This window comes from Botryllus schlosseri, chromosome 1 (assembly GCF_051294905.1).
Source record: "Botryllus schlosseri isolate E-star chromosome 1, Bs_hap1, whole genome shotgun sequence".
In the NCBI taxonomy this organism is placed as follows: Eukaryota; Metazoa; Chordata; class Ascidiacea; order Stolidobranchia; family Styelidae; genus Botryllus; species Botryllus schlosseri.
In genome coordinates this window covers 25,230,002-25,253,997 of record NC_137236.1, presented here as the reverse complement: position 1 = coordinate 25,253,997, position 23,996 = coordinate 25,230,002, and the positions used below count along the sequence as shown (strand labels likewise).

At 39.1% G+C, this 23,996-nt stretch overlaps 1 protein-coding gene and 1 long non-coding RNA gene across 2 annotated transcripts in view; both read left to right on the top strand.

Annotated features, from left to right (window-relative positions):
* LOC145441388 (uncharacterized) overlaps positions 1-20,419 on the top strand; it is a 39,207-nt gene extending 18,788 nt beyond the window's left edge. Inside the window, exons 5-7 of the mRNA XM_080319242.1 lie at positions 3,337-3,476; positions 5,848-5,941; positions 20,245-20,419. Of these exons, the coding sequence (XP_080175368.1) occupies positions 3,337-3,476; positions 5,848-5,941; positions 20,245-20,395 (385 nt within the window). The 3' untranslated portion in view covers positions 20,396-20,419. The remainder of the gene's footprint in view (positions 1-3,336; positions 3,477-5,847; positions 5,942-20,244) is intronic.
* Positions 13,339-14,343, top strand: LOC145445731 (uncharacterized). Its single transcript, XR_013917104.1, has 2 exons — positions 13,339-14,196; positions 14,300-14,343. It is a non-coding gene; the product is annotated as an uncharacterized LOC145445731 (long non-coding RNA).
* Positions 20,420-23,996: the final 3,577 nt, after the last annotated feature.

Sequence of the window (23,996 nt, the reverse complement as noted above, 5' to 3'; positions counted from 1 at the left end):
GCTCATTTTGAAGTTATTCCAGAATAGTGGTCCTGTAAATCACATTAAAATTGGCGAGGTTTCAATCCTATTGGGACAGATTGGGAAAAAACTTCTTGAATTTACATTTCAAACGACTGACTGTTCACTGATTTGCTGAGACTGACAACTTCAAATCCAAAATGTTTTGCAAATCGAACATTCTTTTTTCAACAAACCCAAACGAAATATTCCTAAATTGCAATATGTTTGTATCAATAGGCAATTGGAATTTTTAGGATGTTTATATCTCAGACGGTGATGCTGCTGATGTGAGTCCTGAAGTTTTAGAAAGAAAAACTGCCTCGTGATTTCTCCAATTAAAAAATTATCTAAATTAAGTTATCAATCATTTTTCAGATTTAGAGGTTTCGCGTCCCCCTGAAAATGCTTCGCGTACCCGCGGTTGCGAACCACTGATCTACACGGATCATAGTGGATTTATTCTAGCAAGTCACAACATCAATATTCTCGAACAATGCAATTGGCAAAAATAATATGGTTACGAACCACTAAAACAGTGGGGCTAACGATGATATAAGTTGATATATTCCCATGCTCCACTCTTGCTTTAGTTGTAATCCGGCGTTAGCTCTGCGTATGCGTTGTAGTGAATACGAGATATTAACTGTAAACGCGGACGTTGGAATTTTGCTCTTTAATAAAAATTCGCGAGTCGGGTTTCTCTTAGTCCGGAGACCTATTGGGTCAGAAGTGACAGAGCAGTGCGACCATATATATTTGAATTATATATGTGTGTAACTAATATATTCTCCATGTAAACTGCATATAACGGTTCTGCATTGGCGTTTTCGCTTCTATGAATAACTACTTTTTGGTCTATTTTTACGCATAACTCTGAACTCAGTGTGGTATTTTTCCTTTCTCGAAGCAATGTCACTGACTTGTTCCCAATGGGTACTAATGTGAAATCACAATGCCGAAGTCGAGTGGGTATAATGTTACCTATGGACAATTGAACATGCTCGACATCCTCTGTATTGAGGGATTATTTAATGGAAGTATTCTCTGTAAAAAATCTCCACATTTGTTACAGATGTGCTGGATAATATAGGCCTTTTTCGATCTATGCCAAATCGCTTCGCCAGATCAAATCGCCTGGCACGGGCCGTATAATCGACACCCCTGATGTAGCCAGTCTTTCATTGGGCGGAACTATCTTACTTCCTCACTATCACAATCGTTTGCTTTAAAATACGCGGGAAAATCATAGGCGCTTACTTCGACCTACGCACAACAATCATAATTTCCAACGCCTGGAGATTGTCCACAAAGGAAATCCGTGCCAAAGCGCCAACACCAAACTCAAGATAATCTAATAGACTTTGATCATCTCTTCTCCTGTCGCCATAAAGAAGAGATGAATCTGAATACGGGATCAAGAGTTTACAACAGCAATATTCATATTTGTATTATATTAAATAGGTTTTATCTGGTGGTAATTGCGTAATGATATCGAAAAAAAATCCTAACACAACTATTGGAAATACCTATGTGTCGCATTACTAGTCCTTTGGCGTTCCAAAATTGATACATAAGCATCTTCGATTTACTTCCCAAAGCAAGCAATTCTCTTACCAAATTTTCTTCTTTAAATGCTTTTTTACTACTTGTCTAACTTTTCATTATTGACTTTCACTTTAATTTGTTATGATGTGTCTTGTAAATGTCTATCTCAACTTGTAACTAAGTGAAAGTGTTTAGATTTGATCAAACTTTTACTGTACTCGCAACTCTAGCTAGGTTGATGACCAATTATTTTGAATCAAACGTAAATGTCCATGCCAAGAACAAAGTTTTATCTAGGCTCCTTCTCGCCACGTGATCCGCGTAAGCGGTGTCTTATAAAAGCTTAGAAGTGGGCCGTGCTACAAGACGGTATGTACGGAATCAAATAGAAGGAATATCGGCCTGGTGTAAAATGATCAAAGTAGTCGAAACACCGTGCATATCAATCAAACAAACAAACAAATCTGCAACAACCTATCAACGGCGGCACAATGCATATTTTATATGGTTAATTCAATAGTGATAATTGTGATGAAGAAATTTTATGTTAAAAAAACAACTAAAAAATTACTGACATTCGATTTATACTTTATTAATCCGTATTGACTGCAATATCTTCAGGGACGGAGTGCAAACTCATTTTAATTGTCAATAGCCTGAAAAAATTGCTGTTTCGAATTGTGCTGTTGGGGTTTTGGAAAAATTGTGGGCAAAAATCGATTGTGTCATGTGATATGCATAACTGCTATTCCAGAATAACTTGAACATGAGCTGCCAGAAGAAAATGACTAGGCTGTACGTCAGATGCTCATTAAATATGTTTCTCAATTAGTATGCGATGTATGTTGCGACTTGCGACTATACTAGAAGGTTTTGTCAGAAGCGTTACGAGTTATTATTACATTCTCCATCATCTTTGTGAAAATGGATTTTCGGCACTCGTTCATATCAAATCAACGGCGCTCGACCGCGTATTTCAAGAAATGCAGCTTCAATATAATGAAAGTTTTCGAAATTTACATACATAGCCTGATGTTACTTTCATGAAAAGTCATTTTATTGCTGTCAGCACTACCCTACAGTTAATATTTGCAGAATACAGATGACGGTTGCACGATAAGCTTGAGAACAACTGCATCAAACCCTTAAAATTGTTCCGTCCACTAAAATTTGGTCGAGAAATAAACTTTCCACTGGCGCAGGTTAAGACGAACCAAGATTGATAGTGACGTACCCGTGCGACGAAAACCAATGATTGTTGTAGTTCCTCATAATTTATCTGAACAAACCTGAATGTGAGGTCGAGTTACCTTTAATAATTGCGTTTTCACAAACTTAAGCTTCATCAGATTGATGTGACGGATGTCACGGACAAGATATTTGCTTATTTGAGCACATCCGATATCCCAGGGATGTCTGACAGTTGACAGAAATAATCACTTTTTACTGCAACCTAAAACTTTTTGTGCTCCGGTATCCGGGAAAATTCTGCGTCAGCTTTAAGTGCGCGTCACGCTAATCGTGATAAAGGTGTTTGTGACCACATTACTGCTTATGCAGAATTCAAAATGATTTTTTTTGTTGTGTTATCCCTCCGTATATATGAATAAATTGAATATAATAATTTATTAATTTCGTCTGTCCCCCCCCCCCCCCCAGAAATCATTGGAGAGAATCAAAGAGACTTTGGTGAATTATACTACGTGTCATTCCACGATTGACTCTGGATCAGTATTCTAATGAATTGGTATATCGATCAATGATGCATAGGATATTTCTTTTTGACAGAGACGGGTCAGACGAGCCACGAAGTCCAGTGAATAACCACAGCAATACAAAGCTGTGCAGAGTAAATGCGACGGGAGGAGCACCCCTTTGTATTCTCCCGTCGTCCCTGGAGCATGCCAGAAATAAGATTTGCAGACAAGGTAAATAGATTATATCTAATTTTAGTGGGAGAAGGTACAGTTTATTCAAGTATAATTTGAAATTGCCATAATTTATAAGCTAGAATCTTGCTTCTTAAAAGTCGGTATGTGGTTATTTTGTACTTTACCTTCTATGCTCTAAACTTTTCAGTCTATCACAAGAATTCCTTGGACTAAAATTGGGAGGCGGTCTTTCAATCATGGTTGAAAGCCTGTCTCTTCCAGAAATGCTTAAACCCAAAAATAATGCTTGATCAAGTATCCGGTGGCCTCTAAGCACATGCTATATAATGCTTGAAATTTAATATTACGGAGGTTAAATTGCGCAAAAATTTGATTCGATACGAATACGATAGGCCAGGCACAATTGGACAAATGGTGGGGAAAATGAGACAGTAATAAAAAATTCAACACCACAGCAGTTAGAAAAAAACTGACAACTGTTGAAGAAAGAGACGTATCGGAAGGTTTTCAAGATGAGTTTTAATTTACATTCCGAACTTTATGATCGTAATAAAACTTACATGAAGATGGCTGACGGCTCGTCGTACCACCTTGATTATAAGGGGTGGTAAATTACCTTTATGTAGGCCTACTCCATTTATTGCGTGAGAGTTTAAGGAATGTTTTTAAGGACTTTTCGAAGACGATTTTTTTCGCGCACTTCTCTTTTTTTGTTTTATTTATTTTTTGCCTTAGGATATTAATGGACCAGTGTGATCAGCCAAATTGTCGCAATGTGCCCCACTCACTTCTTCAGAGCATACCCCCCCTGCCGAAATCAATAAAATAGCAATCCTACGCCTGAATAGCATACTGGGCGACCAAAAACTGCTTTGACTAAGCATGCGCAAAAACGAGATATAGATACCCAAAACACGATCGAACGGTCGCAATGTAAGTTTACGTAGGCTGGCAAAACTAGTAATTTTTCCTTAAAGACAGTGACACTTGCGAAATCAAACTGCATCAGCACTATAGCTGATATAACGCTACTAAATCATCGAAGCCCTGTATATTCGGGGTTTAAATATATTGACGGTGTACCATTTTATGGCGTGTTTTTGTTGATCCACTGGAAAACGTGGAATAATGTTGAAGTCGCAATTGGTAGTACCTCGATCTAACATTTCATGAAGGTATATGTATGGTATTGTATTATTATCTGTTAGAATAATTTCAAGTATGACTCGTCACACGCAGCGACTCGATTACTCAAAACCTACATTAGCCTTATCGCAGGTCACTTGAACACGCAATGTAAGACAAAGAATGGTGATGGAATGACATTCATGTCAAACAGTGAACGACCCTCGTAATACTTACAAAGCGCTGCGAAACAGTGATTCTTGAGAAATACTAAATTATATGGCAAGGCGTGTAGCCATAGAATCGTCTTCCTAGAAGTCAGGACGGATGTAATATTATAAGTAGGGCGATTGTTTTGACTTAAAAAACGGACGATAACTGAATATTTGAAATTTTTAACAGTACTACGAAAGATAATTTCCCACATTATTGGGTAAAAAGTGTCTGTCCACATTCTAAGTAGCTTGCCAAGAATGGAGAAAGAACATTCAACAGCAGCAGTTGTTGGCTGGCGACACTGTACTTCTGCGTTCACTGCTGGTGACACACTGTGTCGCTTCATTCTGGCAATGTTCTCTGCATGACTATTCTTTATGGTGCGCTTCTTGATATAAGAACCATCCAATGACAAAGCAGTCTTGCTTCAGTTAGGATATTACGGTACGCTGACCACAACACCATGTCATCCCATTTGTTTAATTTGACCGTTTATGATTCAAAATGAGCAGACATTGGGCCCTCTACAATGGTAGGCCTATAAAATAGCCTAGAAGCTGTAAAATATCAGAAGATGAGTTCACCGACAGTGCAAATCTACGATATGCAGGGGTCATAAAAGGTTGACTTTGGAAACAATTCTGACAAATGTTTGACCTAATGTATCAATTTTGATAAATTTTTGACTTCTTTTGACATGTCAAAAAGAATCGCCCAATTTATAAGTTATTGCTATGCGTGCCATTGATACTGTTATTGCGTAGTTATAAAAGATATTTAAATATTCGATATTCTACTATATCAGCCTAATACTTGTCTCAGAGTCGAATATTCCAGGTATTAGATTCCGCGTACCTCTAATCGTGACTGAAGGCCATTGCACGTGAGGATGATATCAAGGTCGATTTCAACTTGGCCTGTGAACCGTGTTTTACAAATGTCTATGCTCTCATGATTGTTTCGATAAAACGTAGCTACTTACGACGAACAGTGTCCATTACTTCATAATCAATCACTCAAAACTAAAGTAGTCCAAGCTGGGTAATTATTACCTTGAATATTTCAGGAGGAACGCATTGTTACGAAAATGAATTCACTTGTCGGGATGGATCACTGTGCATTAATTACGTGAACTTTTGCAATGGAATAATGGATTGCAGGTACTGACGACCTAAAACGAGTCCATATTATGTTATTTACTTGAATGATTCATGAGTTTGACAAATATTCCCGAATAGGATATTGCAAAAGTGTAACTTGCGTTGATGTTCCCTATGCCTAACTTCTTATTGTAAATATTCGCACTTGCAAATCAAACTTGGTATAGGTTCTACCCAATTTCTACCATAAACGGAGCAAAAGATAAATGATCAATCGATTTAAATTGGCAGTGGCGGCTCGTCCTATAGGACAACTGGAGCATTGCCACACCTAAAACTCTGTTCAATAACCATTCTTTACCACTTATAGACGCACAGCAATCGATATATACCGAGATCACAGCGAAACCCGCAATCTTCTTGTGATTTCGCTTGTAAATGCCCACACATAGCGAAGTCTCTGCGAAAATCGAATTCTCCTCCGTGTTTTCGCTTTGTGATTGCCTAACCGGGGCTTGCCCCGGTAGCGCTCATAACAAGCTTTCAGTATCTAATCTCTCAATACCGTGCACAATAAAGAGACAGTGATTTACTCTCTCCTATTCATAAAATTACCGAGTAAGTGGGGCAAATTTGCGTTGTTGCCCCTAAGGCGTGATGTAACAATCATATCTATATCTGAACTCAATTACCGTGATATGCGTTGAGTCGACCTTTGCCGGTATAGGTCGATTTTGACGGTGTTTCGCACCATGATGATTCTTGAAACTTGGTATGTTATGTTGTGAAGGTAGTATGTAACACTGCTCCGAATTTCAGGCTTGCTACTTAAATATTAGGGTTGTAATTTCGTTTCCCAAGTTCAGTGTGTGCTGATCCATCATGTATAGCAAACAGATTTTACTCAAAAGCCGGTATTTGTCTCTATTGATTTTGACGATGTTCCATACCGAGATCGGTCATGACATTTGGCACGGTAAGTCTTAATGTTAGTATCGAACGCTGTAACAAGTTTTAAGTTTGTCACTGAACTATGTGGGTGGTAATTTCGTTTCCCGAGTCGAGAGAGAGCTGACTCTTCATTTATCGCTAACAGATTTACGCAAAAGCCGCTATTGGTCTCTATTGATTTTAACGATGCTCCATACCTAGATCTGTCATGAGCTTTTGCACGGTATGTCTTGATTTTAGTATCGAGCGCGGTGACAAGTCTCAACGTTGACACTCAATTATTGAGGCAGTTATTTCGTGCTCGAGGTCGAGTATGGTAGAGATGCGCGCTGATCTGATACTTACCTACATTATTGCGGATCTCACGCAAAAGCCGATGTCGGCCTATGCTAATTTAGTCTGCTTTCCATAACGAGATCGGTGATCATATTTCCAATGGTATATCTCGATGATCGCACGAAACAGCTAACTAAGATTCTCGGTTTGCATTCAAATATTCACATAATTTTATGTTCTCAAATGTTCATTCCACTGTGAAATTGTGGCCTTCAAACCATTTGCTTACAATCCCGTGTCAAATGCGATAGGTATTTCATTTTCGCTGTTGGCTAACAGCTGATCGCTCGACCAGCCTATTCCTCGATCTATTTTACTCAAAGTTCAGTGTTCGTCTGTCTGTATTGATTTTGACAGTCTACCATGCCCGAATGGGTCATGAGATTGCGTATGCTACTTCTCGATGCTGTCATGTAACAGTGTACTAAGTTTACGGCTTTCATTCATGTATTTATTGATTAATATATTCTCCAACGGCGATTTCGCAGCAGACTTATAGACAGTAAGCCGTATGTGTTGTGTCACAGTCTCCAGTTTCAAGGCCAAAATGTCCTATGTTCTTCCGAGACCGAAGTTCCGCGGCTGCTATCCTTAGTTCTTCAAAGATCATTTAAAATTAAGTTTTGGATTAAATATGACAGCCCAATCTATGAGATACTAATTGCGTATGTGTCCGAACTAGTTGACCTTTCCAATTAGCCTCACACAATCTCTCGAGTTCTAGTCATTAGAATTAGTCAGGTCAAGTGCGAACATCCATCATGTTGAATCTTTGCCCAGTACGTAGTTTACGCAGTTGCCTTTAGAGCGAAAATTAGAGGTCCAGAAATTGTCCATTGATCCAATCGTACGCCGGGTGCCACCGCTTTGGTTGCCTATCACCTGGTCGTAACACACCAGGATCGTGTACGAAACACTTTCGGACGGGCTTGGAAAAATTAGGGCCAATCGATTTGCGACATCTCTACTAGGGTGGAGTGAAAAATGGAAAATTTTGAATTTCAAAACGGACACTTGATATGTAGTGCCAAATATCAAAAAAATAATTTCTGTAATAATTTTGGGCTCGTGCACCCTCTAGTGGCCGTGCAATTTCACCGAACGAGCCAACAATAGCTAATTTCGCTATATCTCGATGACCGCTTACGCTAGAAAGCTGATTTTGGGCCTAAAAGATGCGGAAGCTACAAGTTTCTATCTCACTTCCACAGAACTTTGTCTTAAAAATGAACAGAAAAAAAGTTACAAGCAAATTATTGATTTTTGTACCGTTTTTCGGTAAAATTAGGCACTGAAGCAGAGGGTACGAGGCCAAAAGCGTGTAGGGATTGATTTAGGGACTGAAAGCTTCATATTGAAAGCACGTGAATTGTAAATCCATACTGAAAACACAAAAACATCAATTCTATATTGAAAAAAGAACTATTTCGAAGATGGTTTCACTACCAGAGTATTAGTCTGAACAAACTTTGAACTCTTGTTTCGTAATAAAGGATTTCATCTACTTTCAAGCCTTCAGTTTTTGTCTGATGAGGCCAGCTCTACGTTTAAATCCTGACACAGGGGCAGATGCTTCGGTCACCACTTGACATCTCTTTTCACTGCCTGGTTGTGTCAAGGATGGTTGAGCCTTAAATGAGACGATCTTAGATTTTCCAGCTCGAGACATTACGGGGTTATGATTGCTGGTGGCTGTTCCACATCTTTTAGATTGAAGTTGGCAATTTGGTGGTATGATTTGGCCTTGATGTTTATAATAGAGATTTAAAACAATCTGATTCTAGTGTTAACGTTGGATTTAGGTTTCGGTTCATTAACATATCCTTCTTCAAAGTCGCCAATTGGAATCTGGTATTCTGTTTGATCTGCTCATAGTTGTAATCTTGTTAACTGCGAGTCTTCTGAGGCCTTCATCATCATCACCGAGCATTCTCTGAAAAACATTTCCGGATGTGCAAAATGTGCCTTTCGTTGTAGCAAAGATAGTGCAGGGTTACTAATTTGTGTATCAGTAAGCTTTTTAACATGGGAAACTATGTTGTAGAAGATTTTAGCATCATGAATAATGGAATTGTGCATTTTTTTTTCAAACCACGACAGAAAATAAACCTCCATCCGGAATTGAACAAGTCTGTCGCACATAGAACCTCAAAATTCGGCATGTTCTATGTGGGACCGAGTCTTCCATAATTGTGCATTTTTAGTTCAAACCATGACGGAAAATAAACGTCTATGCAGAATTGAGCAGGATAGTTCAGATTGCCGGATGGATGACTCGGTTCAACATAGAACATGCAGAACTTTGAGGTTATATGTGCGAGAGACTCACCCATTAAGCAATCTGAGATTTCTTGCTCAATTCCGGAAGGAGGTTTATTTTCAGTTATGGTTTGAAATAAAAATGCATAATTCCATTATTCATGGTGTTAAAATCTTCTACAACATAGTTTCCCATGTTACAAAGCTTCCTGATACACAAATTTTCTATTGCATTGTCGGTGTATGTGTTAGACAAATAATTCTAGTACACCTAACTATAGGATACATTTGGCAAACATCGTACAAATTGTTTCGTTCTGATGGTAACGACTTTCAGCGGCTTTAAAAAAGTACTTTTCTTTCGGTATTGGACCTTGCGTTCTGATATTGATAGATGTATTGAGTAATATGGCCAGTTTATAAAAATCCCGGTAATGTTTTTTGGTATCCTAAGTCGGGTGATCAATTATAAAATCGCGGTGATGTTTCTTGTGTGTGCACGTTATCATCAGATTAGTACGACTACATTTTACTGAAGGAATAAAAAAACACAGGTCTGTGATATGTGAATACGACCGAGATTGATTAGTATAGTTTACAGTTGTAATGATTGTGTATATTACTGAAATCGTGTCTACTTACCAGAGATGAGCATGGATTAGGATTAGGTTTCGAAAAAACAGGATTGATGAAATTTTGTCGGATTTGGATTGGATTTGGATTAGACAGTTTTTTCAGAACGGATTAGGATTTGGATTGGATTTTACCTATTTTCTGGGAGATTAAAATGTGGTGTGGCGAATGGCGACAAACTTTATTCGGATGAGTTATTAATGTACTTATGGTTACTAAGTTATCTTGAATCAAGTGAATCGTTGGTTGTCAATGCAAATTTTCGAATCCCTCCATTGCATAAATTAGTATTTTTTCTGAATTTCCAGTTGGAATCGGATTAGGATTGGACATGGACTTGAATATGAAAAAGTTATGGATTAGGATTTGGATTGGGATTTGAAGGTTCGGATTTGGATTGGATTAGGACATAGAAATTTCAAATCCGCTCATCTCTGCTACTTACTTTGAGTACGTTGGATAAGGCAGTAGGTCAATGTGGTAATAACAAAATCGTGAAGATTTTCTCACAGCCCGATGTCTTGGATTCACTTGTGCGAATTGCTATCATCGACCGAGTATTCAAATCTCGTCGTATGCACCGAGTAGTGATTACTTTGTGTTAAAGATTAGTAACGACTTTTACAGTTGAATAAAAATTATCGGTCGTACGAATACCACCAGGATGAATTAATTCAAGTTTGTGAGTTGTAGTGATATAGTCAAATAAGTGAAAACTAGATTTTCCGAGTAGTGATTACTTTGTGTTATAGATTAGTAACGACTTTTACAGTTGAATAAAAAATTATCGGTCATACGAATACCACCAGGATGAAGTAATTCAAGTTTGCGAGTTGTAGTGATATAGTCAAGTGAGTGAAAACTAGATTTTAAACACTTGTTAATGTTGTGAATAATTCTTTTGAGTATGGTAAGATGTTAAAATGTCTCTTTGACAAACGGCAAGCTGGATCGGGAATAGAGTTGTGCTGTTACATTACTTGTTTCAAATCAATGTGCGTATAATTTCGAAATGTGAGTAGGTGAAAGTTGGTAGTTATGCTTGTCAATCTATTTCAATTCCGATTCTGTCAAAGTTGAGATATTTCATTTTGGATTAGCTGAATTTACCTTTAGTAGTCAATCCTATTCTAGAAACGTGATGGTAAATACCCTGATTAGTATGATCAGTTTACAAAAAATCGCGGTGATGTTTTTGGTTGCATGCGTGTTATCATCAAGCGAATACGCGATTTCTCTCAATTCTTACGATTAGGGTTGAGTTTGTGAAATATTATTTAATAATCATATAATATCATTCCTCAAAAAACAGTGGCTTGAGTTTGTGAAATAATATTTAATAATCATATAATACCAGTCCTCAAATCAGTGGTGGGATTGTGAGAAATAGATAAATTCCCAATCAAACACTTTTCATACATACGAATCAAGTTTTTTCTCAATCGGGGTGCTGATAATGGTGTTTATTAAAACTTTGCTCATATCGTAACACCCTTCACCGCAACGCAAGAGTTGTTATACATGAAAATAATTTTTATCGAGCACTGATCGAACACTCGAATCTCGGGTTGCGGACCAATTGGTTAATAGTTATTCCGTATTGAATTTGTTTGTATCACGATAGCCTGCATTATAACATATGGATTCTCTTGCGAGATATTTTTCAGTCTATCACTAGTCAAACATTCAAATCTCGTATAGGGGAGATGTGGTACCGATGGATCAAAAATTGCAAAATGATCTCTGGCCCTCAAATCTTCAGCCGAGAATAGCGGATATTTTGCTGTCTCAACACTTTGATACAAGCTCTAACTATCGCGGACATTTACATGGATATCCTACTTTTCAAAAAATATTTATAAACGTTTAAAATTTATTGCTCGAACGCATCATCGGTCCCAACCCGGTGGGTCCGATGACAAACGACCACGGGACCTATGAGACATACGCTCAAAACTCAAATTTTTCAACTTGTTTTGTTGTGTACAATATAATCTAGGCTACAGCATGCCAATGAAGAATGTTTCGTCGCAACCTACAAGAATAAAATAGATTATATCAACTCAGATGTTGGGATAAAATCACGTTTTGATTTCCGCCGAAACTTACAAAATTAATGCCACATACGTATTACCGGGAAATCGACATTTTGACTTTCAAATACCTCGTAATAGCGATAAAACACCACAGGTAACTATGATTTACAGTCTCTATATATGTTGGCGTATTTCTGTTGTTGAGTGGTTAGTTTGTCCAACTATTTTGCTTGATTTGGCTATGGTACCATCGGTCCCTCAGCCTATAAATATTGTAATTGAATTGAAAATAGTCCACTCGAGGATGGTATTGATTCAAAGAATATGTGCCATTTATACCCTGATACAAACCCTATAATTCACATCAAAAAATATTGCGGGTTTGTTAGTCTGGAAGGTGATATAGAAAAATGTATATGTTGATCCAAATTTACTTTGCACCCCCTAATACGTAAATCATTTGTCACAGACCCCATAACTCACGCAGGTCGAATTTTTTTGCAAGTGAGGAAAGATTCTGCCAGCATGCCATTGTAGACAAAGTCGCGTACTGTAATCATGGGATTATCACAGAGAATTTTTCAAGTATTTTCGGTCCCAGTGTCTCATCGGTACTACATCTCCCCTACTCAATATAGAATTTGGTAATCTCAATGTCACATTACCCGAGCAATAATTGTTGTGTCTTACAGAATATTAACTTATTTTACAGTTGAATAAAAAATCACTGATCGAGTTGTAAGGTTTCAAACCTTGATATTGTCGTTTCAACTTTAGCTTTGATTCGTGTAAACGATTAAGTTTGTGAAATATTTGCTGATAATGACATTATACCATTCTGAAATACCGCGCATGCGTAATATTGTTATACAGAGTCAGTTTAGCGCTGAGCGGTGGTAAATTATCATATTCGGATACAATTCAGCTTCACTTGTAGCGCGAGTGAGATTTCGAGTTGGTAAATTGACACATTGATTGAATATTACCATGATTCCTATGACGTGTCTAAAGTCAATCCTATTCTAGAAGCGTGGAAACTTATAGCGACTGTGTGGAAATCGAAAACAGAGCCGAAAGTTGGTCAAGTCAAGTAATATTCCTAAAAACATTGTATGATTTTACAATTATTTCGCATCTATTTGAGTATGTGGTAATCTCACAAAGGATTAGGGTTAGGGCGGAAATAAGTGACAATTTGTTGCTATTCAAGTTACCCACACTGATGGTTCTGTTAGTCGGTATTTATCAAATCTTACCAGCGAAATCAAGTTCTGTGACAAACTGATTACTAAAATTTCACCGCGTGAGCGATCGGTATGTTTGTAACACCAAGTCACTAAAAATGGTTATGCCCGAGACATTATCTTGTCAGCGATCGCTGGATTTGCAATCTATTTTACACTTTTTGAAGTGTTAATTTACGAGCGCGGTTATTTGTTGGTCGCTTTTCGTGTCGCTGCGGAATACTGAATACTGCTGAATGTAATAGCACCGACTGGATTAGTGGAATAATCGATACGATAGTGCGCGCTCCGAATTTCCAAAACGGACGTATTTAGTGGGTCACACAGGTCAAAATACAACCGCCAACATCTGGTTTTCAAAATCGCACAATGCACTGCGGATTAGTGAATTTCCTGTTTAGTGATGCCTATACCCGAAAGTACGATATGCGAGAGATGTCTATACCTAAAAGTACGATTCACGACCGCACCCATAAGAACACATGGCGAGTCACCACAGATCCCGTAAGAATACATGACAGGCGAATCACCGCCACCGCCTATAGCAAAAAAGGCGAGTCACGACCACGAGTTTTCGCGGCGAATCACGACCGCGGTCTATACCCGAAAGTACGAATCACCGCCGCGTCCATAAGAGTAACGATATATCATTGTCGCACTCACCGTAAACGTTGGGAATAACTCGAATCGGTCATATATAATAATTTGGGGTATACACAATAACTAAGAGTCAATCACGTGATCAATATACTTCGTAATCAACATCACCTCATGACCGCAGCCTATACCAACAACATTAGTTCACTACGACACAAGAATCCGTGGGCACATCATCGCCACAGCATATATCTGAAAGGTCACCATCATCACCACATAGACACATCATCACCACAGCCTATATCTGAAATGGTACCATCATCACCACATAGGCACATCAGCACCACATGGGGGTCTGAAAGGGTACCATCATCACCACGAGTTTTCACGGCACATCATCACCGCAGCCTATACCAGAAAGGGTACCATCATCACCGCATCCATAAGAACACATGGCACATCACCACCACAAGGGGGGTCAAAAAGGGTCACCGGTTCAGGACGAGTTTTCGCGGCACCGGTCGGGTGCACCCATAAGAGCCAATAGCCGCTCACGACCGATCTACTATACTACTCTCGTCAACAATTGGTACAGGCTTCAATTTATCGTATGAATAAATAGGTTTATTGGATCATATCAATTTGTTTCAAATTCTGAGATTTCGTATTCCCCGTTCAATGTATAATTACCTCGATATTCGTTATTCGATTCATAATTCATGATAAATCAATCTGTACTTCAATCCTCTTGCAAAATGCAATGGCTTGCGAATCATGCCTCGAACTTCGAAAATTTGACATGACTTTGTGCCTTGACTTGTGACTTGACTCGACTTGACTTGACTCGAGGCAGACTGTGCAATGACTTGAATTGATTCGTGACTCGAAGGCAGTGACTTGACATCAAAACTGGATCAAGCACCTTGTCGTGCTGGTGCTACCTTGATTTTTCCCACTACCATCAGACGTATTATGAATGCTATATGCCGCACGAAAACACCTGGCCACAGCGATACGGGTTTATCGAAAATAATGAATGAATCGAAAATAACGAATGATCGTGCAAACTGCGCGGATTAGCGAGTCAGTTCGTACTTGTCGCTCGCATGCTGTGAAGTTAAATCGAACATGTTGTTTCCAGGCCTAATGTTACCTCACGAAGTTCTGAGTATATGTTGATGTTTTATTTATTTGTCAGTTGACAAGCGTTCAACATTTTGAATCTTGAAATTAAGGTTTAGAATTTTGAAGTACCTGGCGGACCGGCAGAAAAGTCGTTGTGGACCGGCGGATGAGAACCACTGCCCTAGACCACTAAGGTGGGATATCGTTACACGATGACTAAGGTGGAGTCACCCCATTAATTAATATGCTTTTTTGTCTTACCAATTTCGCTATACAGCTGTCTAATAACCTTCTGCAGGAAGTTATAACAATGCATCTTCCTTTTTTGAACCCTACCGTCTACCCATGTCAAAGTTCCCGCTGAGGCGTAACACCATTACACGACTGGCGAGGTGGGGTCAAACACACGCCACCAGTTAATTATAATAACGAAGAAATCACAACAAGACAATACAACAATACAACAGAGTAACAACAAAAACAACAACAACAACAAAATAGATTCAATTCGAATCCTTCGGCTCCATGCACTTTTGACATGTCACTGTTTTCACAGAGTGTGCTTGGCAGACAAATTCCCCACATTCCTCGGTTGTTTTCCGGTCTTGTGAGAGATATGATATTCTTTTTCGCCTGCACCATCGAGATGCTTTGACGACGGAGCTGCGATTCCGCCGTGAGGTCATCTAGTCTGAGCCCCCGTTTTTTTCTCCTCCATGCTATCCGTGATTGCTGAGAGCCTAGCAGGAGATCTGCGGATACCAATTTTCGAGTCTTTGGTATGACCCGGCTGGGGATCGAACCCACGACCTACCGGTCGAGAGGCCGGACGCATAACCATTAACTATCACGCTCGATTCTACCGCAAAGACAGCATCTGCCACGTGCCGCTTTGGAGAGCTTTGCTGGTGGCATTTTACTGTCTTCTCCCGTAAAAATTATTTTAGACGCGAGTCTTGTGCTGATGGCCAAGTGAGTATTTGATTGCCTGGCCACTGCATGTTTCTTTATTAGGGCCAGTGCAATTTCCATTACAAATCCTATGTGTGTTTGTTTCTTCACGCGGTTACCTTTAGCCAGCAGAGATCATATAAAGCCGTTTCATGCAGACAAGTTTATCAATCCAAAGAAGATCGTGAAAGGCCAGCGCCGACTAAATCGGGAACAGGAATAGTTTGCCATCATTCTGTCTGCCACGTCGACGTCACCTTTTGTATGATTATAAAATGTTTTTATATCTGGTTTCCGAGCTTCACCAGAGCTTTCATCAATTTTATCATCGTGATGCTGGCTGCTCAACATGGTAAGAATTTTCTTTGTGCTTTTTCCCTTTGGAAGATATGACAGCAGTGTCATATCACTTCGAAATCCAAAAATGCTGCTCTATACCTCCCTCCCCTGCACAGAAATGAACGAAGGACGTATCTCTCTCTTGTTCTTCCGAAGAGTGCCAACTGCTGTAAGTTTGTGGTCATGGAGCAATGACGCCACGAATGGTATACTGGTGTACCAGTTATCGAATGTGATATTTCGGCCAGATCCTGATATATCAGACACCAACCGTGTCACGAGTGCTTTGGCTGAGTTATCGACTGTGTACGGCCCTTCCGGTTGAGTCCCGCAATAAATTTCGAAATTGTGGGTGTAGTAATTATTTGCATCACACAAGGCATGTAGTTTGATGCCATATTTTGCCGGTTTGTTTCGAATATACTGTGCGAAAGAACAACGTCCTGAAAATCCCCAAAGCATTTCGTCAACTGTCACAAATTCGGACAACACGTAATTTTCCTTGAAGGTGGTCAATATCATATCCTATATTGTTCGAATTTTCGTCAATTTGTCATTTGTTCTATCTTCGCGTGTAGTAATGTCATCAAATCGAAGACATCGCAAAAGGAATTGAAATCTTTCGCGTGACATTGTTATCTTGAAGATTTCAAGTCCTGTGCCGACATCTGCCCAAAACTCATCAAGTGCCACTTTTGAGCCTTTATGAACCCCAGCCAGAAGAAGAAGACCAATGACAGCTTCCATCTCAACAGAATTTATTGGCCCCACCGTGTACTTCTCCTTGTCGTTTTGGGATTTTTCATGTATCTTCTTGTTTGTAAATTCAACAAGTAAATCTATCACTTGTGGTGCAAAGAAGACCTTCCAATAATCAATGCAGTTATCAGCTTCTAGTGTGGGCCCAGTGAAACCCGGGGAAATTAATCAAATTAGCTGAACTTCTTCGTCTAGCTGTTGGAGCGGACTTTTTCCAAAACGCTGTACCGTCTTTTCCTAACCACCCAATAGCGTCAGCTGCTCCACCAATATTTTCTTCATCATCTTGCTCTTCATCTTTAGAGCTCTCAAACTCTGCTGGTTCGGGAATACACTCATCTTCGTCTCCTTGACTACCGGACGATATCGCTTCGGTAATCCGAGCTAACACCCCTTCTGCCGTAAGCCTGAGCATTATGTTCGCACCCAATCTAGATAAAACTGACTTCCTCTGACCAACAAAGACCTCTGAAAGCTTGTCGTCATGCCTCGTTGACTCCAAATGACAAAAAAAATGCGAAAACGCCACGAACAGTCGAAATCGATCCGATCACAATGAGGAGATAATTACTTAGTCTGCCAACTATACCTTCAAAATCTGACCCATGCTCAATCAATAGCTCATAGCGGCTAGGTATTAGCGATAATTAGCTAATGCTTTATTGCGATTGATAATGTATAACACCATTTAGGATTACATGTCTGGCAAGAACAATCCGACCGCACATAAAAATATGGCTCACATATTTGATCGCCTGAGGTCAAATTGAGCCCAACCTTAGCGATGACGGGACGTTTTCAGCTATCTAGATTCTAGATGATGATTCATAGCCTCACATTAATAAAGTTTAAGTCATCACCTTGATTGACATGGTCATCATTCATCCCATTTTCTTTTGTTCGTGTTGTTGTAATTATGAGTAAAAAAACGGAGAAAATAAAAAAATCATGATTTGAATTATTTAATTGATTAAAATCGATTTTAATCAAGGACAAAATGATTTTAACCAGAACCCTAGATACGGGGTTAGCATGTTTTCGAATCATGACTGCAAATCGATATATTCTTATTAACCATAATATGTATCTATTTACCTAACATCAACACATTCACTGAGCAGCATTTATTAATATTGGATTTTAAAAATAATATTAAAATACGCTGCAGAATATAGCAAAATATTTTCACTCGGCCCGCTATCGTATTTTCTACGCCTCATTTGGCCCGCGGAGAAAAGTAATTGCCCACCCCTGATCTAAGCTCCTCCTCGCCATCTCATCCGTGTAAGCGGTGTCTTATAAAAAGCCTAAAATTGGCCGTACAACAAGTCGGCCACTACGGAATAGAAATGAAGAATATTAGCCTGGTGTAAATGACCATAGTAGTCGACAAACACAATGAATACCACAAGCAACAACATACCAGAAATGGTGATCACTGTCAAGAATCGAGAAATGCGACGGATAACATTCTTGGGTACACTTTACTCGGCACTCGATATGCATGAATGGCTCTCAATGCCTAAATTTACAATTGTTGTTGAAGCGATGAGTTGTCTTACCCTGGTTGGAAAATTGGCGAAATACATACGCGGCACCCACGATATCATAGATTTCCCTCGTCTACGAATGCAGTCATCTAATGCATAAACAATCGTCGCGAAAATGGCGAAAAAACCATTCAGTTAAAATCGCCAATCAAATCATACTCAACAACGACAACATCTGCGGCATTGTCTTTGCGTTACAAGCTGGTAAATATCTGGTATTAGAGTAGGCCTACACTTGTACAGAAAAGTGCACAAAGACAGAACCAGAATATTCAGTGCATGAATAACTTGCCATAGCCAGCGGCCGGCTAACATTTGTCGGCAAGTGTGAAATTCATCATTTACGGAAGTAGTGGTGCAACGTTGATTCCTTGTCATATTCCTGTGACGTGACCTTCGCCACGCTCTGCTATTGCATTTTCCTGCACATTTTTTACAATTTATGCCATTGATGTTCGAACAAATTAGTATAGAGCAGTGGTTCCCGACATTTCTGGATTTCGGAGCCGCATTTTAAACTTCAGAGTACATATGAAGCCGCATGAAAACACTCGAGCACTTGCAATGGATATTTAGATACAGCTAGCCTACCTCTGTATCCCACCATCCAGACAATTCAAAAGCAAGCACATTGCACACATACTTCTACAGATAAGATATCGGTAATTTTAGCATTGATGAACGCAGATTGGCGAGCGCTATGCATGGAAATGAACTGAAAATGCATATCATCACTACAGCATACTTTATAATGTCGTTTTGTGATAGCTCTTCATACATTTCAGCACTTAATGTACAAGTTTCAGGGGGTTAGATGCTATGTAATATCAGATTTATCGCAATTTAACTTGATTATGAGTCATTATTTTGATGATAGTAAAATACCGGCAGAACGCAATATTTGTCATTTTCTGACGGATATTCATCCATGCGTTTGACCCTAGTGTGCAAGAATTATATATCAGATTTTCAACTACAGCTGTCTTTTATACTTTTGTGGCGTGTTTAGAGATCAATCGGACCCGCAAGAACGCTAGCTTGGAGCCGCAGTTGGGAATCATTGGTATAGAGATAGATTTTCTTTAAAAAACGAGCAATCATCGAGATTAATCATCATCTTGACCGTGGTGTAAACTTGGCGGGACTGTTGGATGAGAGGGAACATAAAGGAACAAGTGCTTTTCCGAGATAATTCATTTGCTTCCAATCAGGTTCCTCACATGTCATTTATTACTATATCCGGATTGTTTTTAACAATCATAGTGGTGCTTCGGCTGCTTAAACTTGTCTTCTAGGAAATTATTATTCGAATGATTTGATTTCCTCTTATTCTTATTCTTTGACTGAGCTATGCGCAGCCGGTCTTTAAGTAAATTTCCCCAACTCATTGTAAACCGTTTGGGAAAGTTTGCATAATGTCTTCTACGAATGTTACGATGGTGATTTATCCGCTGGATTCCGTTTTTATGAAAAGTTTGTGATTTTTCGATTCACATGAAACCTTATTTAAATTTACAATGATCTTCGTACATCAACCTATACGTAAGAAGTCAATGTGGCATCTGTAATCAATGTTTTGTTAGTGACGGATCCGATGAACCATATGCGTCGTATGGGGATAATGGAAGCTTATGTAGAAGACAGTTCGAACCGAGGCTACTTTGTATCCTTCCCACCGAACGCCGACACAAGTGGCCGTATCTTTGTAAAGATAGTAGGTATCCATGTTTATGACTGGTTTACGCATTATATGTAATTGAATTGTACAATTAAATAGTATATTCATATTGAAATGAACCCGAATATCTTCGGCTGACACTCGTCAAGGGTGATCGTCAGCAACTAGTAAAGAATTGGAAAGAACATTGTATATCAACAATCGTACCACCTAAAAATAGTACATTGAACGCTCTCTCTTTCATGCTGGTGACGTTATATTTTGTGATACGATTGTTGATATACAATGTTCTTTCCAATTCTCTACTAGTTGCTGACGATTAGCCCTGACGAGTGTCAGCCGAAAATATTCGGGTTCATTTCAATATGAATATACTATTTAATTGTATATTGAAGTTCTGTACCTCCAAGAAGCTCTTCAAGTAATTGAATTGGGAATAAGCAAACTTTAATAGTAGTTGTTTCTTGATAGCGCGAAATAAACTTATAGCAATACACCTTTATAGAGACATTCTTTGCCTTGATCTTGTTTACATTCCATCCGTATCGTAATGCAGTCCAATATAGTTCATTCATATCAATTATGAATATCATAACTTTTTTCCACATGCAAACTTCAACTTTTTAAATCGTTGTGACTCACATCTAATTTCAGCTGCCGAATGTATAAGAAAAATACTCTAACCTTCACTTCACCTGCCTGTGCTGATACACTGCAGTCCGTTATTTCGCTAAACTAATCATTACCGTGTAGAGTTGAATTCTGATACGTACTGAATGTAAATGTGTTCAACTCAAATTATTCTCAGATAGTGTTCTGATGAGCATGTCGACATTCGGATTTCAATACTTGAGAGATTTTGAAAAACCGGTCGCATTTTTCTTTATAAGTTTTGAGTTTGGGTTTTAAACAGTTTTTTGATTCATGGATATATTAGATAAATAACAATAATGTATAGTACTGTCGTGCATGAAATGAAATACCCGTGCAGCATGAAATACACATACGCACTGGGCACGATATACATACCCTTACCAGAGGTGGTCAAAGTAGTCATCGCCGCTACTCAAGTAGAAGTAGAAGTAACGCCGGTATTTCTACTCAAGTAGAAGTAGAAGTGGTGGTTCACAAGTAAGTAAGTAAGTAGGTATTTTACGCTTATTTTTGCCTACAAAACTGAAAACTGTCAAGTAGAAGTAGAAGTAGTCGAAAATCGTAACTACTTAAAGGGTAGTGTGAGTAGGCAAAATCTACTTCAAGTACTTCAAAAAGTAGAAGTACTTCGTTACTGACCACCTCTGACCCTTACCCACGAACGAAAACATGGTTTAGGTATAACTGACTGAGGTGTATTTATCACAATGCGATGGTTTGATGACTACATTATAAACGGATAAGATCATCTCGTAGGTTTAGTAAATTGTTAGCTGATTCAGTCTAAAAGCTGCATTATCTAGAGCAGTGCTCTTTAACCTTTTTAGACGTGGTACACCCTTTTAACGTTTGCTCAAAACTCGTACACCCCTGTTCATTAGGGGTCCTCAAAAATGACGTTTTTCCTCAAATCGTACTGGCTACTTGATAAAATTGTTAGTTTACCAAACTTAAGCCTACACACCAAATTTGGTTCAATTCCAACCAGTAGCCGCATGGCTACGGGAGAAGAAAGTTTCTATTTATTATATAAAAATAAACGACGAAAAATGTGAAATTTTTCTCTTCACCCCATGTGAAATTTTTCTGTTCACCCCATGAAAGTATTAGGTTGTCTATAAAAATGATGTTCCTCAAATTTGGTTCAATTCCAACCAGTAGAAGCGGAGTTATTGCCGTAAAAAAAATTGGATTTGAATAAAATAGTATTTGGTCACAGAGTCAGTTAGACCGCCCGCCACGCAAATTGGAATTTGTTTCGTGTCAGCCCCAAAACAGCATGACATTACGAACGATAATCAACCTAAATGTAACAGTATTGGGGAGAGAGTAGGAAAGCTACTGCTGCAGAAGCGGTAATTCAGATCAGCGAGGATAGCAGGCGCACCAGCCTACTGCGTATCAGGCCTGCCTCACACCACACACACACAGTCGATAGTAGCACATGGGCTGCAAGAGATGTCAGTAACCTCAGATCGTATGCCGCTATACACAGTCTATTGTCGCTAATTTGCATCACTAATAACAAAATAATAAATTGCAAATGTATGGCGAAATATTGGACATAAAATCGGCATTTTAAAACAAACGGGTTTCGATTTCAACATGGAAGCTGTTTCGACCCTGGCTGGCTACGTCACTTCATTTATGTGCTTTGCGGTATTTATTAACGTCGGTAGGAAGTACCGATTCAAGAAGTCTGAGCTATCGCGGCGGTTTCCTCAAAAATCACTAAAAGACAAATGACTAGCTGAACACATGTTTGTCAACTGCATACTTTCCAACACCAAAGGAACCATTGGTCTATTGCCGACGGCTAAATGAATAGGAGAAATATTTGCTTATGACATCACAATCAAGCGGTGTACAGTATTACAATAGAAATTAAACATGGAACGGCAACGACCGATTTTGCAGCTTCGTTCCGCTTCGCCGAGGCTGGAGTTAGGAATTGTTTTGCGTAAGCGACTGTAGGATTTCTGGCAATCCAAAAGCTATCTTCCCGAGCGCAGAAATTATTGAATCTGGTATTGAGCGAAAGCTACTGTTGCACCGATTCCGAAAATATAAATTAAAATAATGATCAGGCACTGATCCACCTATAATCCGTCCGTCAATCTGAAATATCGGCATTGTTCGAACAATCGGAGAGTTGCAACGGGTCATTGTTATAGCCATTGTGTTGCGGTTACCCGATTGTTCTGAACAATGCCGATATTTCAGACTTAGAGGACAGATTCTAGGTGGATCAGTGCCTGATCAATATTTAAATTTGTATTTTCGGAATCGGTGCAACAGTAGCTTTCGATCAAGACCAGATTCAATAGTTTCTGCGCTCTGGAAGATAGCTTTTGGATTGCAAGAAATCCCACAGTCGCCTACGCAAAACAGTTCCCCACTCCAGCCTCGGCGAAGCGGAACGAAGCTGCAAAATCGGTCGTTGCCGTTCCATGTTTAATTTCTATAGTATTACATTTGAGATAACATCGTACCATATTGCTCATTAACCTGTGCGTCAACCTGTACTGACCCATAAACCTGCCTTTGTGATAGCTAGCAATCGGCTCATTGTAATTCGGATCTGGTACACCCCTGTACACCCCATCCGAGTGGTACACCCTTTGCAAATTCTGGTACACCCTAGGGTGTACGACAACCCCGGTTGAAGAGCACTGATCTAGAGATAAATCAAAGGTGAATTAATACGATGTATATTTGTAATTTTGTAACAGAAAATACCTGCTCCGAAGACGAGTTCGAATGCAGGGACGGGACAAACTGTCTTGATATTTCACATTTTTGCGATGGGTCTAGAGATTGCAGGTACCGACAACTCTACAATCCGACATAGCCCTTTCCTTACTAAAATTATCACAGCCAAAACGAATTGATGTACGCTATCACAAAAAAGCGTTTTGTAGCTGGCGTGAATGTTGAGTTGCTACAGATACGGGTCCGGATGAGCTCTCGTTTATCATGATTCTGCTCCAGTTATAAATCAGT